Source organism: Oryx dammah, unplaced genomic scaffold (assembly GCF_014754425.2).
Source record: "Oryx dammah isolate SB20612 unplaced genomic scaffold, SCBI_Odam_1.1 HiC_scaffold_27, whole genome shotgun sequence".
In the NCBI taxonomy this organism is placed as follows: domain Eukaryota; kingdom Metazoa; phylum Chordata; class Mammalia; order Artiodactyla; family Bovidae; genus Oryx; species Oryx dammah.
In genome coordinates this window covers 51,374,236-51,397,286 of record NW_024070211.1, presented here as the reverse complement: position 1 = coordinate 51,397,286, position 23,051 = coordinate 51,374,236, and the positions used below count along the sequence as shown (strand labels likewise).

Sequence of the window (23,051 nt, the reverse complement as noted above, 5' to 3'; positions counted from 1 at the left end):
CAGAATGATATCAAAGAATACTCAGAGATACTCAAAGAATGCTACTCAAAGAACTGCTGGCAGCAGAATGATACTCAAAGATGCTTTCCAAATCAAAAGCCTGATGAAAACAAAACTCACACATTCATTTACTCTATGTTTAAACTTATTTTTAAGGTACATTTTTTTTTCTTTTCCTAAAAATGGTTCTCCGCTTGAACAGATGGAATTCTGTGCCTGGGCCTCTGCCGTGTGGGCTCATGCTGCTTGGGGACCATCCTTTCCAGCCTCAGAATCCAGTTGCTGCATAGATCACATACCTGTGTGAGAAGAATGTTATCGAACAGCAGTTGAGTTTCTGACTGATCTTTAGTGATATCGGCATTGGCATTCATCCCAAAGATTTCTGGAGCTGGGGTCAGAGGCAGTGTCTTTGTATATTCAATGTAGCTGTTGTGCTGCAAAGATAAATAACAAGGAGCCAGGAGGTTAGAAATCAATTATCCTATAGAACTTGCTCACTGAAAAGAGGTATTTTCAGTACTCAGGTTGTTGAGTGGATGAGCCTGTGAGACTGGACACTGAATGCTTTCATTTTCTTTCATCCAGGGCCAAAGCATTAAAAAAAAAAAAGGTGGGGGGAAGATATGGACACATTTAGAAAGAGAAAAAAAATGTCCCATTCAGTTGAAATGAATTTTTAAATGGAGAGAGGAATATCCTGGCTACTTCATTTAGAAATTTCTTCCACAGAAATGTTTCTGTGCTACATTTGCTGATGACTGTTCTTAATTTACCACAGTAGGTTTTTTTCTGCTTTACTCTGATTTTTCCGTTTACTCTTTTATTGTGATAAATCCACTTAATTCAGAAAAGTAAAAACTACCTGAGATTTTATCATGAGATAACCACCATTAATATAAATCTTTTATACTCATGCACACATATTTTATATTTACATAAACTTCCAACAAGATTCCATGAGTGTTGAAAGTGTTAGTTGCTCAGTCGTGTCTGACTCTGAGACGCTATGGACTGTAGCCTGCCATGCTCCTTTGTCCATGGATTTCTATAGGCCAGAATACTGGAGTGGGTAGCTATCTTCTCTAGGGGATCTTCCCAACCTATGGATCCATACTTTTCTTTAGAGCACAGGGAACTCTGCTCAATGCTATGTGGTACCCTGGAGGGGAAGGGAGTTTGGAGAATGGATACACGTACATGTGTGACTGAGTCCCTTTACTGTCCACCTGAAACTATCACAACATTGTCAATCAGCCATACTCCAATATAAAATAAAAAGTTTAATAAAAAGATTAAAAAAAAAAGATTCCATACTTTTCTTGATGCTCATATGTGCTTAGTCGCTCAGTCATATCCAACTCTTTGCAACCCCGTGGACTGTAGCCTGCCAGGCTCCTCTGTCCAAGGGGATTCTCTATGCAAGAATACTGGAGTAGGTTGCCATGCCCTCCTCCAGGGGAACTTCCCAACCCAGGGATTGAACTGAGGTCTCCTGCATTGCAAGTGGATTCTTTACCATCTGAGCAACCAGGGAAGATATGTATAATCAGGGAAGGATATGTATAGTTATACACATTCATATATATACATATACAAATATATATACACATATACATACAGTGAGGTGGGGCAATTGGTCATTGATGATTTCTCAATATGGGGCTCATTACACAACCTGACGTTATCTTGCCATCTTCTTACTTTCCAATTCATCACTGGAAATCCTGTTACCATGACTCCCTGTGTTGACTTGCCCCACCCAATCTGTGACCTGGACTCTGCAACTGGTGTTTCTCTTCCTCTCTCTCAGTGTCTGCCCTCAGGTAGAACTCATCCAAGTGGATGTGGAGTCAAGGTATGTGCCTCTGTTGCCTGTGGCTGTGTGTTTAACTTTCAATATGTCCCCTTTTGACTTCTGGGAATAAAATGAGAACCAATTTAATTACACTGGCAGTCCCTAGAAGTCTACTGTTTGATAATCTGAAGGCAAATACATCTGTTAGACAGGACTGGAAAAAATAGGAGCAACAACCTTGGTCTTGTGAAGCAGGTGTGATGCTCTGTCCCTTTCTACCTTTGGAATCTTGGGCAAGTCATTTACGTTTAGTGAATTTACTTTCTTACTTGTAAAAGAGAAGGATAATAGCATCAATGTTAATTTGATGCTCTAAAGAGATAATTACATGTAACTGCTTTGTAAATAATTAAGCATGATCTACATATTAACTATTACTGTTAATACTATTTTGTAACTCCCTTCTCATGTCCATTTCCATTTTAATTGGGCCCAATGTCTTTTGACCCAAAGGACTGAATTCACAGTAAGATAATTTCAGGTCACTGAGGAAGCCATTCTTGGGTGAGGAATGTTTCTGATAGTGCTCACATTACAGTAAACAGGAAATCACTAACTCCGTCTTTGCATAGGGTTTGCTCTGTTCCTGTAAGACTGAAGGACACACAATGATTAACCAAAAAAAAAAAAAAAGCCTCTGGGGGAGGAAAAAAATCACCATTATCAGAGGAATTTCATGCTTTACTGCTTTCAGTTTTCTGGAAGAACATATGTACTTACATCCCCAGCAGGAGGCGCAAAATAGATGCCACTGGAATCGAATTTATAGTGCGGATTCTGAACTAATTCCGGGTTGAAGAATTTGTTTAGGATGCTGCGCAGCGTGCGCCGGTCCCAGTCGTCTGTCACGCGGCCGCCGTAATTGCACTCGCCGGTCATGTAGCGGAGGGCGTCGTAGGGCAGTTCCTATGGGAGAGCTCAAGTTGCTCAACCGGGCAAGACTTAGCAGTCCCGCATCATACACAACCGTGTTTCTTGTTTGCTCACGTTATTCAACAGTTTACAAAACATTTGCATCACCACGGTTTCCCTTTATATGTTCACTTCCCAGCTAAGTTGCCCAGGTCACTTCCCGGACCTTTCCCCAGGGTCTCTCTCTTTTTGTGGTCTGTCATTTTCAATCCGTCAGTGCAAAGAAAAGAAATTCTCTATAACTTGTGATAAAGTGATATCGCTCAGTCGTGTCCGACTCTTTGTGACCCCATGGACTGTAACCTACCAGGTTCCACCGTTCATGGGATTTTCCAGGCAAGAGTACTGGAGTGGGGTGCCATTTCCTTCTCCAGGAGATCTTCCCGACCCAGGGATTGAACCCGGGTCTGTGGTAGGCATTGTAGGCAGACGCTTTACTGTGTGAGCCACCAGGAAAGATCCATAATTTGTGAACTCACCTACTATTCGACCAGCATTAGTGCACCACCTACTATGTGTCTGATGCAAAATAAATTAGAACATAATCCCATCCTTGAAAATCCACCGCTGCTAACTGACAGTAGCCGTAGCAAGTGACGTTCAAAACCAATCAAATCTGAGATAATCAGTTTTAATATCTTTCACCACCTTTTTATACCTGTATACACTGATATTTTGGCAATTGGAATCATACTGTATGTACAATTTTGCATATAATTTTTCACCAAATCTCATATTATATATTTTACTGTTCTTTAAAATAGTATATGAAAATACTATCTTAATAATCATATTCTAATACTGAAGACTTTAGTGGCTCCTAATTTTCTACTTTGTTAACTTATGTTTCACTAAATATATGTTTCTTAAATTTTCTAATGATTCTTTAGTCTAGATTCCTAAAAAAGAAATTACGTCAATGGAAAGGAATTTATAAAAAGCAATTGATTAATGTTATCAAACTACTTTCCTGAAAGACTGTAGCAACTGTAGTTGCTAAAACAGTTCTAAAATCTTGGTAATTTGATTGCCCAAAGATAATTAATATTATGTTCATTTGTACTTTCTAGAATACTAATAAAATTTATGATCTTTTAATTTCTAATAACATTTGTTCTTCTATGAAGTAGCCTCCCATCCATTTTTTCAATTAAAGTTTTAATAGTTTTATTTGTATAAACTCTTTTATAAATTGACCTCTATCAAATTTGTAGAGATATTTTTCCCTGTTACTTCACTTTTTTATTGTATTCACTAGTATACATAATTTCTGAATGTTTATGAATGCAAATAAACTGATTTTTCATATTGCAATTTTGTTTAGCTTAACCATAAATACTTAGATGTGTTGTGCTTAGTTGCTCAGTCACGTCCAACTCTTTGTGCCCCCAGGCTTCTCTGTCCGTGGGGATTTCCAGGCAAGGATACTGGAGTATTGCCATGCCCTCCTCCAGGGGATCTTCCTGACCGAGGTCTCCTGCATTGCAGGCAGATTCTTTACCAGATGAGCTAACAGGGAAGCCTAAATACTTACATACCCACCAGTAATATAAAGAATTCTCTCTCACTGCTCACAACAAAACTGAGTGTTATCGTTGAGATAAAATGATAATTAAGCAATAAAATTGTTTTAATTTTTAAATTAATTTTTGAGATATAATTGACATATAACATATTTGTTTCAGGTATGCCATATAATGATTTGGTATTTGTATGTACTGTGAAATGATAACAACAAGCTCATTTAACATTCATCATCACAGTTACAAAAATTTTTTTGTGTTGAGAACTTTTAAGATCTGTTTTCTTTAGCCACTTTCAAATATGCAGTATAGTATTAACAATAGACACCATACTGTATGCTACATATCTTAATTTTATTTTTGATACTGACATTTGAGAAACATTTATTTGCCATTTGTATTTCTTATTGTTAAATAATCCACTTTTTTCTTTTAAGTGTTTTCTTCACATAAATGAATATCTTTTGTCTTATTATTAAAAGCTCTATTAAGATACAGAATCAGTTTGTTTTACAAATTTTAGATATTTTCTCCAAGTCATCTTGTCTTTTATTTTTATGATGTTTAATTGTTTATGGCTTTTTATGATAGCAATGTTTTTAAATGTTTGCTACTAAAATATAGAAATTTTTTACTTTAGGATATTTTCCTATTTTTTTTTTTTATTGTTCTATACATCTTCCTGCAGTTATTTGCTAAAGGTTTAAGTGTATACATTGTACACCCCAGTGATCCCACTTTGAGGAATCCCTCAACAGAAAAAAATAGCTCTTGGGAAGAATACATGGTACTAATCACAAAGGAAGAATTTACTGAATTCAGGGTTGGGAATTTTGAGACTAGTTCTTTGGTGGAACTGGAAGAGAAGGTAGTGAATTTAGGAGAACACCTCAGGACCAAGACTTGGTCGAGAAACAAGCAGAAGCAGGAGGGAGAAGCCGGCATGGTGATGAGGGGAGTTTGCAGATGCAGGCACTGCTTGGGTTTGCCTTGCTGATAGGTCATAAAACTGTTTAAAAAAAAAAAAAAAACTCCTGCACAAATTAAATAGTTAATATATGAGGATGAGTTGGCCCCTGGGAGTGCTTTGTGAGGCAGACATAAAATGACATCTGGAGAGGGAAGAATTTGATTTACGTATAAAGGGTTAAACCTCCCAACATTCCCCTGAGAACTGATGGGTAAACTGGTGTTTATCTCAGCTGCTTCATCACAACAGGGCCAATCAATCAAACCCAGGAATGTGTTCTCCTAGAGGCCCAGGTCCATCGTCTGGGGTTGTAGAAATAGCAGCTGTATGCTGGGACTGCTTCCCTGCTCCGTTGTAACAAGAAGGTTGAAACCATGGACTGGGAGAGGGTATAGAACCAGGCAACAAGTATGCAAGGTTATGTTAATATATGAAGTTACTCATTTTAACTCTGCTTATTATTGAATAGTGGAGGGCTTCCCTCGAAGCTCAGTTGGTAAAGAATCATTCTGCAATACAGGAGACCCAGGTTCGATTCCTGGGTTGGGAAGATCCCCCGGAGAAGGAAATGGCAACCCACTCCAATATTCTTGCCTGGAGAATCCCATGGACAGAGGAGCCTGGCAGGCTACTGCTCATGGGGTCACAAGAGTCAGACATGACTTGGCAACTAAACCATCACCACCATTATTGAATAATAAGAAATGAAAAGGAAATCAAATCCTGATAGTCAAAAAGGAGAAGCTGTGTATGCAGCCATTGAGACAAAGATCTATACTATGATTGTTCACAACATATGTGAGTAAGAACAGCAAGCTGAAAATGATATGCAAATATGATTATGTTTTTGAAGAAAATTTGTGCATATACTATATATATGTATATATGTTAACCATTTGCGCACAAGAAGAAGTCTGGACAGGCCCTACTGTGAAACTGGTTGCTTTGGGGTGAAGTTAGGGTGACAGTGAAGGGTGGGACTTTTATTCACACACAGTCACACACACACAATGACATACACACACCTCTGGGAATTACCCATCAGCCAAGTACATTATATATACCTACTTGCATTTTCTTCTTTTATAATTTTTCTTATTTAATTAAAAAAATTAATATGTATATAAAGAATTCATACAGCTCAATAACAAAAACCAAATGATCTGATTAAAGGATGGACAGAGGATCTGAATAGATATTTTTCCAAAGAAGACATACAGGTGGCCAACAGGGACATGGAAAGATACTCAGCATCACTAATCACCAGGAAAATACAAATCAAAATCACAATGAGATGTTCTTTCACATCTGTCAGAATGGCTATTATCAAAAGACAAGAAATAGTACATATGTTGGTGGTAATGTAAATTGGTGCCGCCATTACGGAAAACAGTATGGAGGTTGCTCAAAAAATGTTTTGAAATAGAAAACTACCATATGACCCAGCAATTCCACTTCTGGGTATTTATTCAAAGAAAATGAAAGCACTAATTTGAAAGGCTATATACACCCCTATGTCTATTGCAGCATTATTTAAATAGCCAAGACATGGAAGCAATGTAAGTGTTCATTGATGGATGAGTGGATAAAGGAGATATGGACTAGATGTGGAATACAAATGGAATACTACTCAGGCATAAAAAGAATGCAGTCTTGCCATTTGTGACAAAGTGAATGGATCTTGTGGGTATTAAGTGAAATAAGTGAGGTAAGACAAATGCCGTATGATTTCACTTAAATGTAGAATCTTTAAAAAAAAATAAACAAAACAAAACTTATAGATATAGATAGATGGATGACTACCATGGGGCAAGAGGTTGCGGGGAAGGCAAAATGGGTAAAAGAGACTAAGACACACATTCCAGTTATAATTCATGGGATCTAAGTACAGCATTGTGACATTAGTAATATCATATTGCAAATTTGATAGTTGCTAAGAAAGTAAATTTTAAAGTTTTCATCACAAGAGAAAAATGTTTTAGTTCTATGGTGACATAACTACAAGTATTGTGGCAATCATTTTGCAATATATACAAATGTTGAATCATGTTGTATACCTGAAACTAATAGAATGTTGCAGGTAAATTGCACTTTAATACAAAGAACAAAATTTTGATTGCTGAAGAATTCCATTAGATTCAATATCAAAGAGAACTGTGAATCACATTCCTTAAAAATAATCTCCCTGTATCTCTTGATGGCTTATATGAGATGAGTGCATAGCAGTTTTGTTCGGTTGGTTGTATGATTACTCTGTTGGAGGAACAGGAAGTACTGCTCAATTGTCATTTAACAGTAGGAATCCGGTCAGTTAGTCCTATATGTCAGTGAGAGGGTCCCGTAGCATTTGCTATGCTAGACAATTCCCGATATTCCTTATTTACTCAGTGTGCTCTCTCTCCTTTTCTTCTGGCTGCTCTGTCTGCACTTTTCATTTCTCCTGTCCTCTCTCCTACTACTGATATTGGATGCTCACCAGCAGTCAGGCTTTAGTTCATTTTTACTCTACAAGGCCTTTCTTTTAAATCTCAGGTGTTCTCAGGCTTCTCCCTACACATTAACAACTTATAGCTTTCTATTCGTGCTTTCTTTCCTGGGCTTTATATCTATATGCCAAAAGCCTATCAAATATCATGGTTATCAACCTAGACATCTCAGATGTATAAAATGTACAAGACTAAATTATTTATCCACTCAACCATCTTTATTTCACTAACCCATCTACTATACAACTATTAATTCCTGGTACTATTTCCTGTCTGGATTAATCAGTGGATGGACCACCAATTGAGTCCTAAAATCTAACATTAAGAGACTTCTTCCTATCCCTTTACCATTTAATATCTAGGTCATTTCAATCCTTATCCCTACATATCTATTATATCTCTTCCACATTTCCCATCCTAGTCCAAATGATTTGGTTTAAACTCTCAGCATCTTTTGCATGGGTACTGTGATGGTCTTCTGTATTAGTTCCCTAGGCCTGCCAATAGATGGCTTAAAATAAGAGAAATTCATTGTCTGATAGTGCTGGACGCTAAAAGTTTGAAATCAATGTGTTGGCAGGGCCACACTCCCTCCAGAACTTCTAAGAGGATCTTTTCTTGCCTCTTCCAGCTTCTGTAGCCCCAGGTGTTCCTTAGTTTGTCACTGCATAATTCTAATCTCTGCCTCTGGCTGTCTTTTCTGGGTACCCAAATGTTACCGCTATAAATGATACACACACACATACATAATACACACACACAGTATTTTAGAATTTCATATTCAGTTCAGTTCAGAGAGACAGAGACAGAGCAGGGAGAGCAAGGGGGCAAAATGTGGTAGATACAACAACAGCACGACACTGTGGGGCTTCTCCCCAGGATCTGTACCTCATGTTAACACCACTGGCTTAAGCAGTTTGTCTGGTCTGGGACAGATAGCCCAAACTCTAGAAAAATAGCATTATGACATTTCCCTCAAAATAAAGCCATGAACAGAGGGAAATCAGTCTGGTTTTTTTTTTTTTTTTTTCCATTTTGGAGACTGGCTGATGTATGGTCTTCCCAAACCCTTTACAAAATACATACAGTATGATCACTTTTCAAATTGCCATAGGTGTTTATGTATCAAACTAAATGACAAAATACAGATTGTTAACAGATAAACTGACATCCTAACTACCTACTAGGGCATTTGTAATATCCTATTACAACAAAATCCTTATTAAAAAAACTTTGGGAAACTATCCTGCTATTCATTATTTTCTCCCTCACGGAAAAATCCTCTTGTTTATTTGTTTAAACAAAAATAAACTGCACAGGAACAATTTTAAAGTCCAAAGAGACAACAACTTTATTTTAAGGCTGCAGTAGCTGATACAGTTTCTCATTGCTACCTGGGTCCCACCTCCTCTGTGGACCACTGCCATACATTCAGAACCCTGTTAGCTAATGCATATCCTGCTATTCATTCTATAAAAGGAGAAATTAATCAGACATCCTTGCTCACTGTACAAACACTCTGTGATAAAGTGCACAACAGGTAATGTCCTTGCTATAACTGTTATAGTACCTCATACTGATTGAGGAACATGTGCAGCTGCTGTACGCTGATTCTGAGATCAGTCTCGTTGAACTCATAAGGAATATTCCACCCCAGGGGGCCAAACTTCCGTCTCTCTTGTACCAAAGCATGAAAGAAACAGAGGCCATATAGTAGTTTCTTGAATTCCTCCTGTAATGAGAAGAAATGGTATAGCATCATTCTTTCTTCCCCAACATTGCATTATGCTTATCATACTTTAAAATCAATTTAATTACTTTTGCTGATAAATATATCCATGTCAAAGTGAAACTAAAACAGAATTAACTTTTTCACTGGCTATTTAGGCAAAAATATGCTCATTTGTATACATGTTCAGTTGACACACCCAGCTACGTACACCAGGTTTCAGAAAGTATAGTTAGCTTGTCTAATTCAATGTGACCTTATATATATGTGTGTGTGTGTGTGTGTGAAGGCACTCAGTCATGTCCAACTCTTTGCGACCCCATGAACTGTAGCCCACCAGGCTCCTCTGCCCATGGGATTCTCCAGGCAAGAATACTGGAGTGGGTTGCCATTTCCTTCTCCAGATATATGTATATATACATGATTTTGGAGGATTTCCACTTAAGCACTGCGAAGCAAAAACTATGAATTCCAATGTTTGTTCCCAGATCACCATGGAGAAATTTCAAAGGAGATAGCTCAAATCAACTGAGAAACTCTAACAAGCACTTTCAGGTTGAAGTTTTGGGCAGCCTCACAGTGTTTACGTTACTACAGAAGTCCTATGTGCATGCGTGCGTGCATGCTCAGTCACTTCAGTCATGTCCAGCCCTAGGTTCTATAGCCCTCCAGGCTCCTCTGTCTACGGGATTCTCCAGGTAAGAATATTGGAGTGGGTGGCCATGCCCCCCTCCAGGCGATCTTCCCAACCCAGGGACTGAACCCGCATCTCCTGTGTCTTCTGCATTGGCAGGTGGATTCTTTACCCCCTGAACCACCTGAGAAGCCCATAAAAGTTCTAGAGTCACTGTCAAACACACATTCCGGGTTGATTTAGAACTCAGAAGGTACAATGCAATATGTTAATTATTTGTACCCTCCACAAGGATATAAAAATGGTCAAACTAGAGCCTGAGAAAGGATTTGTGATGAGATTTCCTTGGAAAGTGCAGCTGCTGTACTGGGAGTCCCCTTGTCCTTATATCCAGGAAGAGGAGAGGGGTGTGTTGGGTCCAAGCTACCAAGAAAGAATTCATGGGGCCACTCAGAGAGTTGATACATGTACCCTGCATCTGGGATAGAGTGCTGCTGCTGCTAAGTCACTTCAGTCATGTCCGACTCTGTGCGACCCCATGGATGGCAGCCTACAAGGCTCCCGTCCCTGGAATTCTCCAGGCAAGAACACTGGAGTGGGTTGCCATTTCTTTCTCCAATGCATGAAAGTGAAAAGTGAAAGTGAAGATACTCAGTCATGTCCAACTCTTAGTGACCCCATGGACTGCAGCCTACCAGGCTCCTCCATCCATGGGATTTTCCAGGCAAGAGTACTGCAGTAGGGTGCCATTGCCTTCTCCATGGGATAGAGTGGAAAAATGCAAAATTCATGCCTAGGAGTATGGAGCAGCCTATGGCCTCGGACTGTGGACTTTGGCGCAGAAATCAGTAGCTCTCCTTCACATGGTGGGCCAAGCTGGAGTGAATCCCAAGGAGTGGACAGGGAGCTGGACTAGGAATGTCAGCCAGCAGTCATTTCAGTGATTTTCTTCTCAAGGGGACTTGTGTCATGGGGCAAGGAAATCCCAACAGTAAGAACCGGTATGAAGTGAAGGCTGGAGAACCAAAGGCTGAGAGGAAACAGCCAGATGAAGGGGAGGTGTTGCCGAGGGTGATGGAGTCACAAAGAAGTCAAGCAGCAAAGGGAGCCAAGGAAGAACCCCTGAGAGAACTCACAAGGCAGAAACAGTCAGCTTCACATCCCAGCCAAGTCAAAAGAGCTCCAGGCACATGAAAAGATGTTCAACATTGCTAATTATCAGAGAAATGTAAATCAAAACCACAATGCAGTATTACCACCTCACATAGTCAGAATGGCTATCATCAAGAAGACAACAAGTAACAAACGCTGGAGAAGGTGTGGAGAAAAGGGAACCCTCGTACACTGTTGGTAGGAATGCAAATTGGTAGAGCCACTGTGGAAAACAGTACGGAGGTTCCTTCAAAAATTAAAAATAGAACTACCATATGATCCAGCAATTCCATTTATGGGTATATATCTGAAAGAAGAAGAAAATTCTAATTCAAAATGATATAATACATGCACTCTATTTACAATAGGGTTCATAGCAGCCCTATTTATAACAGCCAAGACATGGAAACAACCCAGGCTTCCATCAACATATAATTGGCTTAAGAAGATATGATGTATACACATACACAATGGAGTATCACTCAGCCACGAAAAGAATGAAATATTGCCATTTGCAGCAACATGGATGAAATTAGAAAATATTTTACTTAGTGAGATAACTCAGAGAAAAACAAATACAGTATATCACTTATATGTGGAATCTAAAAAATAAAACAAATGAATCTATCTACAAAACAGAAACAGACTCACAGACACAGAAAACAAACTAATGGTTATCAAAGAAAAGAGGAAGGAGTATGGGATCAACAGATACAAAAGATTAAACATAAAATAAACATAAATCTCCCTGGTGGCTCAGATAATAAAGAACCTGGTTGCAATGCAGAAGACCCAGGTTTGATCCCTGAGGGAAGATCCCCTGGAGAAGGAAATGGCAACCCACTTCAGTATTCTTGCCTGGAAATTCCATGGACAGAGGAGCCTGGTGAGCCACAGCTCATGTGCCACAAAGAGTCAGATATGGCTGAGTAACTAACACTTTCACTTTCAAACATGAAATAAGCAACATGGATTTACTACATAACACTTAAGAATTATATTCATTATCTTATAATAACCTACAATGGAATATAACCTGAAAAAAACTTAATCATTTTGCTGTATACCTGAAACTAGCACAGTATTATAAATAAACTATACTTCAACAAAAAAAGAGAATGATGCCAACTCTATCCTTTATCCCCTATAGTATGAAGCCTCACCAGGCTCAAGGTGAGATACTAGAGAGTAGAAACCTGTTTTCAATAAAAGTTAAAATATCAATTAATATATCATGTTGCACTTTCTGACTTCTGATTCAAGACTGGCTCTGCAGTTTAAAATGACTCTAGGTCATTTAATTACCTGACACTAATCAGGAAAGCCAGGAGACTGCCCAAAGTTTTAACCGAGGGCAGGGTGAAGGTTACCCCCGTGGAACAAAATCAAAAGGGAAAGTGTGAGACGAGCAGAAAGGAGCATAAGTTTAACCACAGAGTGGGGAGAAGCAAAGTTAAACATGCTGCGCTGATTCTGCAACTCTTCTGGATATAGTAGAGAACTGAGCAAATCAATAAATGTGTTGCGGTGGAAGCCAGGCTTCTTACTATTGAAGAAGGGACATGTGAATACGGAATGAGGAAAAGCTGGAAAGAACCCAGGGTAGAGCAACAGAAATTGGAGGTATTGGTAGGAACTTGTTACTTCTAAAACATGTATATGAATGTGTGTGTGTGCACGGGGTTGTCTGTATGCACTATATGTGTGTATGCAGATTTGCATATACATATTGTGAGTACATGTATATGTTTCAAAGTTCTCTCTAAAAAGAAGACATACAGATGACTAACAAACACATGAAAAGATGCTCAACATCACTCATTATCAGAGAAATGCAAATCAAAACCACAATGAGATACCATTTCACCCCAGTCAGAATGGCTGCAATCCAAAAGTCTATAAGCAATAAATGCTGGAGAGGGTGTGGAGAAAAGGGAACCCTCTTACACTGTTGGTGGGAATGCAAACTAGTACAGCCACTATGGAGAAGAGTGTGGAGATTCCTGAAAAAACTGGAAATAGAATTGCCTTATGACACAGCAATCCCACTGCTGGGCATACACAACCAAGGAAACCAGAATTGAAAGAGACACCGAATGTGTACCCCAGTGTTCACTGCAGCACTGTTTATAATAGCCAGGACATGGAAACAACCTAGATGTCCATCAGCAGATGAATGGATAAGAAAGCTGTGGTACATATACACAATGGAGTATTACTCAGCCATCAAAAAGAATACATTTGAATCTGTTCTAATGAGGTGGATGAAACTGGAGCCGATTATACAGAATGAAGTAAGTCAGAAAGAAAAACACCAATACAGTATACTAATGCATATATATGGAATTTAGAAAGATGGTAACGATAACCCTGTATGTGAGACAGCAAAAGAGACACAGATGTATAGAACAGTCTTATGGACTCTGTGGGAGAGGGAGAGGGTGGGATGATTTCGGAGAATGGCATTAAAACATGTATAATATCATGTAAGAAATGAATCACCAGTCTAGGTTTTATGCAGGATACAGGGTGCTTGGGGCTGGTGCACTGGGATGACCCAGAGGGATGGTATTGGGAGGGAGGTGGGCGGGAGGTTCAAGATTGGGAACACGTGTACACCCATGGTGGATTCATGTTGATGTATGGCAAAACCAATACAATATTGTAAAGTAAAATAAATAAATAGAAACTTTCTAAACTGAAAAAAATAAAAAATAAAATAAAAGGATCAGAACTACAGACAATAAATGCTACATGTCTAACACCCAAATCTTGGTCTCTAATACCATTCCACATGAAACAGGAACCAGCGCTCTTCAGAAAAATGGCTGGTTCCAAGACTGGGGTACAGATAAGCCTGGAGCAGCTTATAACAGAAATAGAAATAATAGTAATAAACAATGGGACCTATAACAAGTACAAAAGCAGCTCCTGCTGACCAATTCTGGACAAAACTTGAGCCAAAACCTTGAAAATAGTAATGAATTACTAATCACTGGAAAAGATGTAAAGAATTTATGAGTTCACACCTATAAAAGATAAATAAATGAGATAGAAGGGAGGGCCGCTGCTGACAACAGCATGTCAAGTGTCAAATGCGGAGGGAGTTCTGGAGTTGGAGTCACCAGAGGAAATAAGTGGGTCCAGCAAGAATCATCACTGGCTACTAAATCCGGGTCCCAGGTAGATTCTGATGAGGAAGAGGATATCTTCATGGTCCAAAGTGTCTTCTCACAGATTATTCGTTGCAAGGGACAAAGCAGTTATTATAGAGTGAAGAAATCAGACCATACTTTGTCCGGGGGATCAAAATTCGTATCATCAGTGAGAGATAAATGGGCATTGCATGCCTCCCAGTACAAGCCTCTGAGAAGATGACTTCACCCAAGTCGCACTGTGGCTCAGAACCTGTAACCTAAAACTAATCTCAAGGAGTGAGACATGTTCTATTAAAAACAATCCAGGGAGATGAATTCTTCAGAAATGTCAGGGCCATCAAAGACAAAGGAAGGCTGATGGTCCAGATTAAAGGAGACAAAAAAAAGACATGGCAACTAACTGTGATCCTAACTCTGAACCAATCCCCCGGTAAATCAGGGAACATGTTCTAAAGGACATTACTTCATCAACTGACAAATGTGGGACACAAACACAAATTTGGGTAGATTAGATACAATAGTGTATCCCTGCTAAAATACTACTACAATAATAACTGTAATTGGATAAGATAATATCTCTATTCTTAAGAAATAAGAAGACTGAAATATTTATCTAGGAATAAAGGGCAGTGACACATCTAACTTTCCTGCAGATGGTACATGTTAACAGGAAGCAAATATAAGTAACGGGCATAGAGCTGTTCTTTATATTACTTTTATATTTCCAACTTTTCTGTGAGTTTAAAATTATTTCCAAATGAAAAGCTAAAATATATGTACTATGGTGTGCTGCTTTGGCATTTGAGATTTTTGGTTTGAATTTCAGTTCATAAATGCCTGGACTTCTCATGTTTGTGACAACTATTGGAGAGACCTATGGATCTAGAAGAAAGGGAGTGACATTTTGCAAAAGGGCTTCTGTCTAGCTATCATGTGCAGAAACGCCCTCATCACCTACCTGGGAGTAACCTGCTCTCTCTGGGCCAAATCAATGCAAGAGTTTGTCATAGAGCAGGTCTTGAACTCTTAAGGTCTGACTTACTTTTAAATACAGGCTCCCCTTTTTTTATTACCCCAGACTTTGTTTAATGAAAGTACTTCTTTAATGTTTTCTTTTGATGTGTATTTAAAACATATTCCAACATCAAGAGTGTAGGTTTTTTAATGGTAAAAACTTACCAAGGTTCATAACCCTCTTAAAAAGAAGTTCTTCCATTTTTAATTATGGCAAAACACTGAGAAACAATTTTAGGTCACAGACATTCACACATAGAATTCTAATCATGAAAGCAGTGGGTGGCTTCCTTGCCTGCCTTGTGATGCTAAAAAAAAAAAGTACCCTTATGAGTCCCATCAATCAGGGAGTAAAATCATTTTGGCTCTCATTATAGTTATATAGAGGAAATATTTTTATGTTTTAATTTAAAGATATGGCTTCAAATAGCAAAGGGCTCAGCTAATATCCTGAAACAGGATTCTCCAACCTCGCAGATTTGTATGGGGAATGGCTTGCAGCTGACTTTCTAAATAGAAGGCTGCATAATTAATAATACCTCACTAGATATCAGCTGAGCAGGAATGAGCCTAGTGGTAAGATTAAAATAAAATATTAATAAAATTGACTTCGGTACAGTCAATAATCAGTAATCAAAACCAACTGCACTGCAGTGCACGAGGCCTATTTAATTTGCAGTTTTACTCAGCACACACATCCAGGACCACCGGGGGCCACTTGAGTTGCTTTACGGGGCTGAGGTAACAAGACTTAGCCATTACTAACAGGCTTTTTGCAGCTGCCAAAGAACTCGGGGTCAGAGATCGGGTCCATGAGGTAGGAGCGAATGATATTAGCCCGTAGACCTTTCGGTGCTTCGTTGGTCATTTTCACTCCATTCTGCAGCACAGACACGGGGAAATTTGGAGATGGGTAACTTGTCAACCAAATTCGGAAATCTGGATGCGTTGTTTCTATGCTTAACTCCTGCAACAACAACAAAAAATCAGATACATAAGATACATAAAATGGAAGGAAAATCTCTGGATCATGTGGGCCAGAAGTGAGAGGAAACAGTTGTACAAAATAGGGCTTACTGCTGCAATTGAAGGCAAAAGCCTTAAAATCTAATACTGCCACTGAAAGGACATATGTCACTGGAAAGGCCCAGAGGGTTGCCACTAATGTTTACAAAGGCATTACATAATTCAGAGTTGGCCATGACAAAGACTAAGACATTCCAAAAAATCTTGTGTCTTCACTGCTGTTGCTGAAATATTTATAGAAATTCTTCTCTGCCCCAGAGCCATATCAAGAATGATGTCTTTTTGCTGTAGCCAAGCTGTAAGAATAAGCCACACACTGAGATAAATCAATATTAAGCCAAGTAGGGATGAACAAGAAGAGGGAGGTTTGAAAGGCAAGAAGAACCGGTGTATCCTGAAGCACTAAACCACACCATTATTAGCGATACTTGTTTATGGGGACAGTAAGTCCTGCTAGGAGGAGAGAGGATGACAGAACGCTCTGACTGTTGTGAAGGCAGTATCAGGCCTTGGAGTAATATCACCAGGCTTGCCCTCTCTCTCCTGTTCTACTAACTCCTCCCAACTGTCCATGTCAGTCATATCTGTGCTTTTTAAATTGCAAATCTTTATCAGTAAAAAAAAATTTTTTTGAGCATTCATGTGGTAAAGGGGTGGGTGGGGAGATTGGAAGGATGCTTAGGGACATATATTTTTAATGAACAGTGAAGGTGCCATCCTTTTCTCCTACTGGCTGGCCTATGCCTGGTGACTTAGGTAGCATGACTCATGGGACTTTGGGTCAATTTCACTATTCATTGGAGGCAGCTCTTGTCTCTTGGATTGACTCTCTAATGGGTATATGATACGATTTGACAGGCCGAGAGAACAGCCTAGAGACAGAGGAACTGTGAGGATACAGGCACAAACATAAAGCCTCTAATATTAGGCCCAAAGCATGAGAAGATGTTAGTAAGGCAACAAATACTAAAGAACTTTTTCAGACAGAAATAAGATTTATTATGGAGGCATACATTCTCGAAAAAGCATGTTCTCCCAATGAAAGTGAAAAAAAGCCCAAGTGGCTGGAGCACAGAAGTCAAGACAGAAACGCCTGAGAAGCAGGCAATGCTCAGATGAAGAAACCATGAAGGGGGCATGAACATTGTCTTCACCCAATGGAAAGCCATGGAAAGGCTCTAAGCAGTGAAGCATTATTCATTCACAAGTTCAGTAATTATTCCCTGATTATGTCCCATGAGCCAGGCATTATTCAAGGTGCTAGAGGTAAACCAGGGAACAAAAACAGTGCATGCTTACATTCTAGTGGGAGATAGACAAAGCAAAACGGTGACAAGGGGCATAAAGAACACCACAGTCTGCTTTAGCGTCAGGTGGGTGTCTGGATAATGCAAGTTCTATCAGTTTAGTAGCCCGAAGGACTGTAAGTGAGGAGAGGGCTAGAGTCATGGGTAATTATTTGGACACATTTTTCTCTGTTGAAACCAAGTGCCAGGTTTTCTGTTTACTCAGCTGAGCTACATGGGGTTTTCTTTCTGGAATCTCTGACCACAAAGATAGGGAAGTACCATGACCCACTACAACAGGTGGGTGGGAGGAGTGCTCTTCTGGTTTCAGATTCAGCCCTTGTTGCAGAGTGACAGGCTGTGTGGGTGAGAAGTGAATTTCAGAAAAGTTACATCCTGTAGCCTTCCGGTTTAGAGGGGCCACATGAATTTCCCCTGAAAAGCTTTTTTCATTGTTTTTGGTCCACTGCTCTAAAAAGTAAATTGCTTTCTATTTACCCTGTGGTTTATTCTTATCTTTGAGGCTGTGCCTCTGGATCAAGGATATTTCTGACCCGTGGGATGAGAACTCGCCCTTAGTAGGAGGAATTAGGCAAGGCCTGGTCATGGGCTGTCCTCTCGCTCCTAACTTGAGCCCACCTCCCCTAAAATCCAGCCAGGCCACTAAACCTGCAACCCGCAAACCACAGGACAGGAGGGGAGTTACTTAGATGATATATGCATCACTAATTACACAGGGGGACTACCGTCTCATCAAAATAAGCTTGCATTTTTACCTCGCAAACTTTTTCGAGGGTTGGCATCCAAGAGGTGGCAAGGTGACAGTTCTGAAGAACAACCCATGTGCCTTCTTTGACAGCTTTTTCTAACATCTTCATTGCTATGGGCCCTTGGCCTTGACCAAGAGATAAAGAGCTAAGTTTTGTTCCTCCATATCCCTGTATGAGGATAGTGAAGATGTCATTTAAAACCAAATTTTGAAGAAGAATCAATATTATCATCACAGGAAATGTTCATATTAAATACATTAAATACAAAATTTAATCATGCGGCATCCCTCAGAGCTCCCAAGCACACACAGCTCTAGAAAACTTTTCCTGATTAAGAAGCCAATAAACAAGATACAACACAAGCCAGCTCATGAAGGAAACAGTCATGGCAATAAATGAAACATCCTGTAGGGTTTTTGACTGTTGAGACAATAGGCAGGAAAAAGTTAAACAGACTTTCAATATGAGGAGATGAACAAGCCCTGCTATCATGCAGCAACTCCTAAAATTCAAAGCTGAAAACTATGAATAAAGCAGTGAACTTACCCCAGTCTCCTCCAGATCTCTGAATAATTATATCTTAACTAATTTGTTTACTGCATAAAGTTCAGGTAAAAATACCTATTAGCTTCTAATTTCCATTCAAGTTCATTTAAGGAAATCTGTGGGAATGTTTGCCTGGAATTCATTTCTCCTATATCCTTATTCATCTACACTTTTGGGAGATGGTGTCTGTGACTCCCTAGTCTATTTCTAGAACAATTACCATCTGAATGCCACAGTGGAAGAGTCCTTGAGTTATGGGAGTAGTAGAGGAGAATGCCCTGTCTGAATATCCACAGTTTATTGACACAAACAGATAGAAGCAGCTGAAAACAATAGGGTTTTAAGGTACCTGATCATCAGCAAATTTTAGAAGGGCAGCCATGGGATCTGCTCCAGGAGAGAGTACGAATATCAGGGGTGCGCAGCAGTTACTGTCTGCAAATGCCTTGGATAGATCAAATGGGGGTGGTTCAATGAATGCACGCCCCAATCTGTTGGTTATAAATTCCTGCAGCATTGGAATAACCTAGAAAGGGAAAAGAAAGGATTTCAAGGAATATTTGAAATCTGCCTAAAACCTTAAAAACTTCATATTCAAAGGTATTTTATAACAAAGGACTCTCCATTTTTTGTGTGTATTTGTAAACATTGATAAACAGTCAAAGGCACAGTTGTCTTTTAGATGGAAAGTATACATTATTTAAACAATGTATGGCAAAACCAATACAATATTGTAAAGTAATTAACCTCCAATTAAAATAAATAAATTTATATTTTTAAAAAAAGAAAAAAAAAACAATAAAAGGTGGGTGGTGACACCAGAATTCAAAGGCATTTTTCTTCCTTTTAGTTAGTATTCGATATACCCTGGATAAAGAATATAAAAAACCTTAATTCTTTACTTAATTTTTAAGTACAACTTGACTATGTTTCAAAGTCCACCACTCAAAAGTAGATTCTAGTGTGATTTATACAATCTTATGCCAAGAAAGATTGATGTAGCTGAAAAAAACAAAGAAAAGGAAAAGCACTGTGAAAGAGAAAGCATACTTTCAAAAAAGAGGCAAAATTATGTTGTATAAACTTTCTGATACAATGCTTGTGCATTTCCTCGGAACATGCTTAAGAAAGAAAAGAACTTTGGGGCTCATGTGTCCCTTTGAGGCAGTGATGTGGAAGTAGACTTGCAGTAAGCAGTATGGCTGAAGTACAGCTTTAGGTATATCATTCCTTCTTTTTGATGAAGAGTCCACACCTGGCATCTCTGGGCAATGGCTCAGGTGTAAGCCAAGCAAGTAATAAGTTTAATAAACCAGTATCCATGTATCTAGCTTAACAAATTATGTAAACATATCCAAGGAGAAGACTCTTGAGAGTCCCTTGGACTGCAAGGAGATCAAACCAGTCCATCCTAAAGGAAATCAGTCCTGGATATTCATTGGAAGGACTGATGCTGAAGCTGAAGCTCCATTCCAATACTTTGGCCACCTGATGCAAAGAACTGACTCACTGGAAAAGACCTGATACTGGGAAACATTGAAGGCAGGAGGAGAAGGGGATGACAGGATGATATGGTTGGATGGTATCACCGACTAGATGGACATGAGTTTGAGCAAGCTCCGGAAATTGGTGATGGACGGGGAAGCCTGGTGTGCTGCAGTCCATGGGGTCACAAAGAGTTGGACATAACTGAGTGACTGAACTGAACTGATCTCACAAAGAGAAGTAATGAAGTGAAAAGAACAAGGAGACTGTCTTGAAAGCTTCAGAATCACTCCAACTGGACACCTGCTCATATTCAAGGATAGAGTTGTGTGTATACACAACACTCCAAATTAGAACACTGATTCCACCATCCTGTAACTTTTCTGCACTTTAATTGCAGGAGCAATTTAGATACAAAGAAACTCAAAAAGGTGGTCTTCTCTACAGAAAGTTACAAATATCTCCAACCTTTAATAGTAGGTTCTCAGAATAGCTATCCATACAAGATTTGTAAGTAACACTCATTAACAAGTCACAATACCTTAAAAATAGTGTTGATCCTGATGTGGATATATGTGCAGGTAGATGTGTGTATTGAGAAAAAAGGAGAGAGGGAAAGAGACTGAATGTGTGAGGATTGGGAGCCAGAAAACAGTGAAGGAATATCTTTACTTAAATGTTTTTAATGTCTCCACAATAGATTCATTCAAACATGGGAAGGTATGAATAACCAAGACATGGAACCAACCTAAATGTTCCTTGACAGATGAATGGATAAAGAAGATGTGGTACATATCCACCCAAAACTATCATAACATTGTTAATCAGCTATGTTGTTATTGTTGTTCACTTGCTAAGTTATGTCTGACTCTTTGCAACCTCATGAACTATAGCACATCAGGCTTCTCTGTCCTTCACCATCTCCCTGAGTTTGTTCAAACTCATGTCCATTGAGTCAGTGATTTCATCTAATCATCTTATCCTCTGTTGCCCCCTTCTCCTCTTGCCCTAAATTTTCCCCAGCATCAAGGTCTTTTCCAATGAGTCACCTCTTTGCATCAGGAGGCCAAAGTATTGGAGCTTCAGCTTCAACATCAGTCCTTCCAATGAATATTCAGGATTGATTTCCTTTAGGATGGACTGGTTTGATCTTCTTGCAGTCCAAGGGACTCTCAAGAGTCTTCTCCAACACCACAGTTTGAAAGCATCAATTCTTTGGCGCTCAGCCTTCTTTATGGTCAAACTCTCACGTCCATACATTACTGGAAAAACCATAGCTTTGACTATATGGACTTTTGTCAGCAAAGAGATGCCTCTGCTTTTTAAAACACTGTCTAGGTTTGACATAGCTATTCTTCCAAGGAGCAAATGTCTTTTAGTTTCATGGATGCAGTCACCATCTGCATTGATTTTGGAGCCCCCCAAAATGAAATCTGACACTGTTTCAAAATTTCCCCCATCTACTTTCCATGAAGTGGTAGGACCAGCTATGTTCCAATACAAAATTAAAACTTTTCAAAAAGATGTAGTACATATGTACAATGGAATATTATTCAGCTATAAAAAAGAATGGAGTAATACCATTTCCAGCAACATGGAGGAGCCAGAGATTATCACACTAAGTGAAGTTGGAGAATGGCAAATATCATATGCTATCACTTACATGTGGAATCTAAAATATGATACAAGTAAACTTATTTACAAAACAGAAACAGACTCACAAACATACAAAACAATGTTATGGTTATCAAAGAGGAAAGGAGGTGAGAGAGGGATAAATTAGTTCAGGATTAGCTGATACACACTACTGTATATAAAATAGATAAACAACAAAATCCTACTCTATACCACAGGGAACTAGCTATATTCAATATCCTATAATAAACCATAATGAAAAAGAATCTGAAAATGAACATATATATATGTTTAACTGAATCACTTTGGTGTATACCAAAAATTAATGCAATTAACTCTAAGTCAACTGTACATCAATAAAAAATTTAAAACTATGGAAAGGTATAGAAGAGTAATAACAAAATGTGTAAATGCCACAATGGTATGGATATACCTAAGGAGATTACTCATATATTGTTCCTGTAAAATAAAAATCTACTGAGTGGATGAATAAATTAGGATGTTCTCTTTTATGAAGGTGGGACTCTAATTATAGAAATTCTAAACAAATATTACTGAACAATAAAGTCACCTACGCATAAAGTTTCTATTCCAAGGAAATTATTTCATGTTTCAGATATTTTGAATGGGAACAGATATCAAGCTGATAGTAGAAAACTGAAAATATCCCCATTTCCTGTCTCAAACCTTGTCCTTGCCCTTTTCCCTATTATTCTTTTGCTATGGCTGTCTTTTCTCCCTAGGTTAAGAACAATAACAATTAACAAAGAAAAACAAAATAGTTTTTAATAACCTCTCTCCTCTCAAGGCTAACCTCTTCACTAAATTATAATTTTAAAAACAAATCGAAAGCCCATGGTTTTTTAA

At 38.8% G+C, this 23,051-nt stretch overlaps 1 protein-coding gene across 1 annotated transcript in view; it reads right to left on the bottom strand.

Annotated features, from left to right (window-relative positions):
- The window catches only part of DNAH7 (dynein axonemal heavy chain 7), a 261,928-nt gene that overhangs the window by 16,676 nt on the left and 222,201 nt on the right, over nucleotides 1-23,051 (bottom strand). The window contains exons 55-60 of the mRNA XM_040228896.1: nucleotides 19,414-19,590; nucleotides 18,525-18,686; nucleotides 16,203-16,403; nucleotides 9,320-9,481; nucleotides 2,579-2,764; nucleotides 300-437 (exon numbers count right to left, since the gene is read on the bottom strand). Coding sequence (XP_040084830.1) covers nucleotides 300-437; nucleotides 2,579-2,764; nucleotides 9,320-9,481; nucleotides 16,203-16,403; nucleotides 18,525-18,686; nucleotides 19,414-19,590 — 1,026 coding nt within the window. The remainder of the gene's footprint in view (nucleotides 1-299; nucleotides 438-2,578; nucleotides 2,765-9,319; nucleotides 9,482-16,202; nucleotides 16,404-18,524; nucleotides 18,687-19,413; nucleotides 19,591-23,051) is intronic.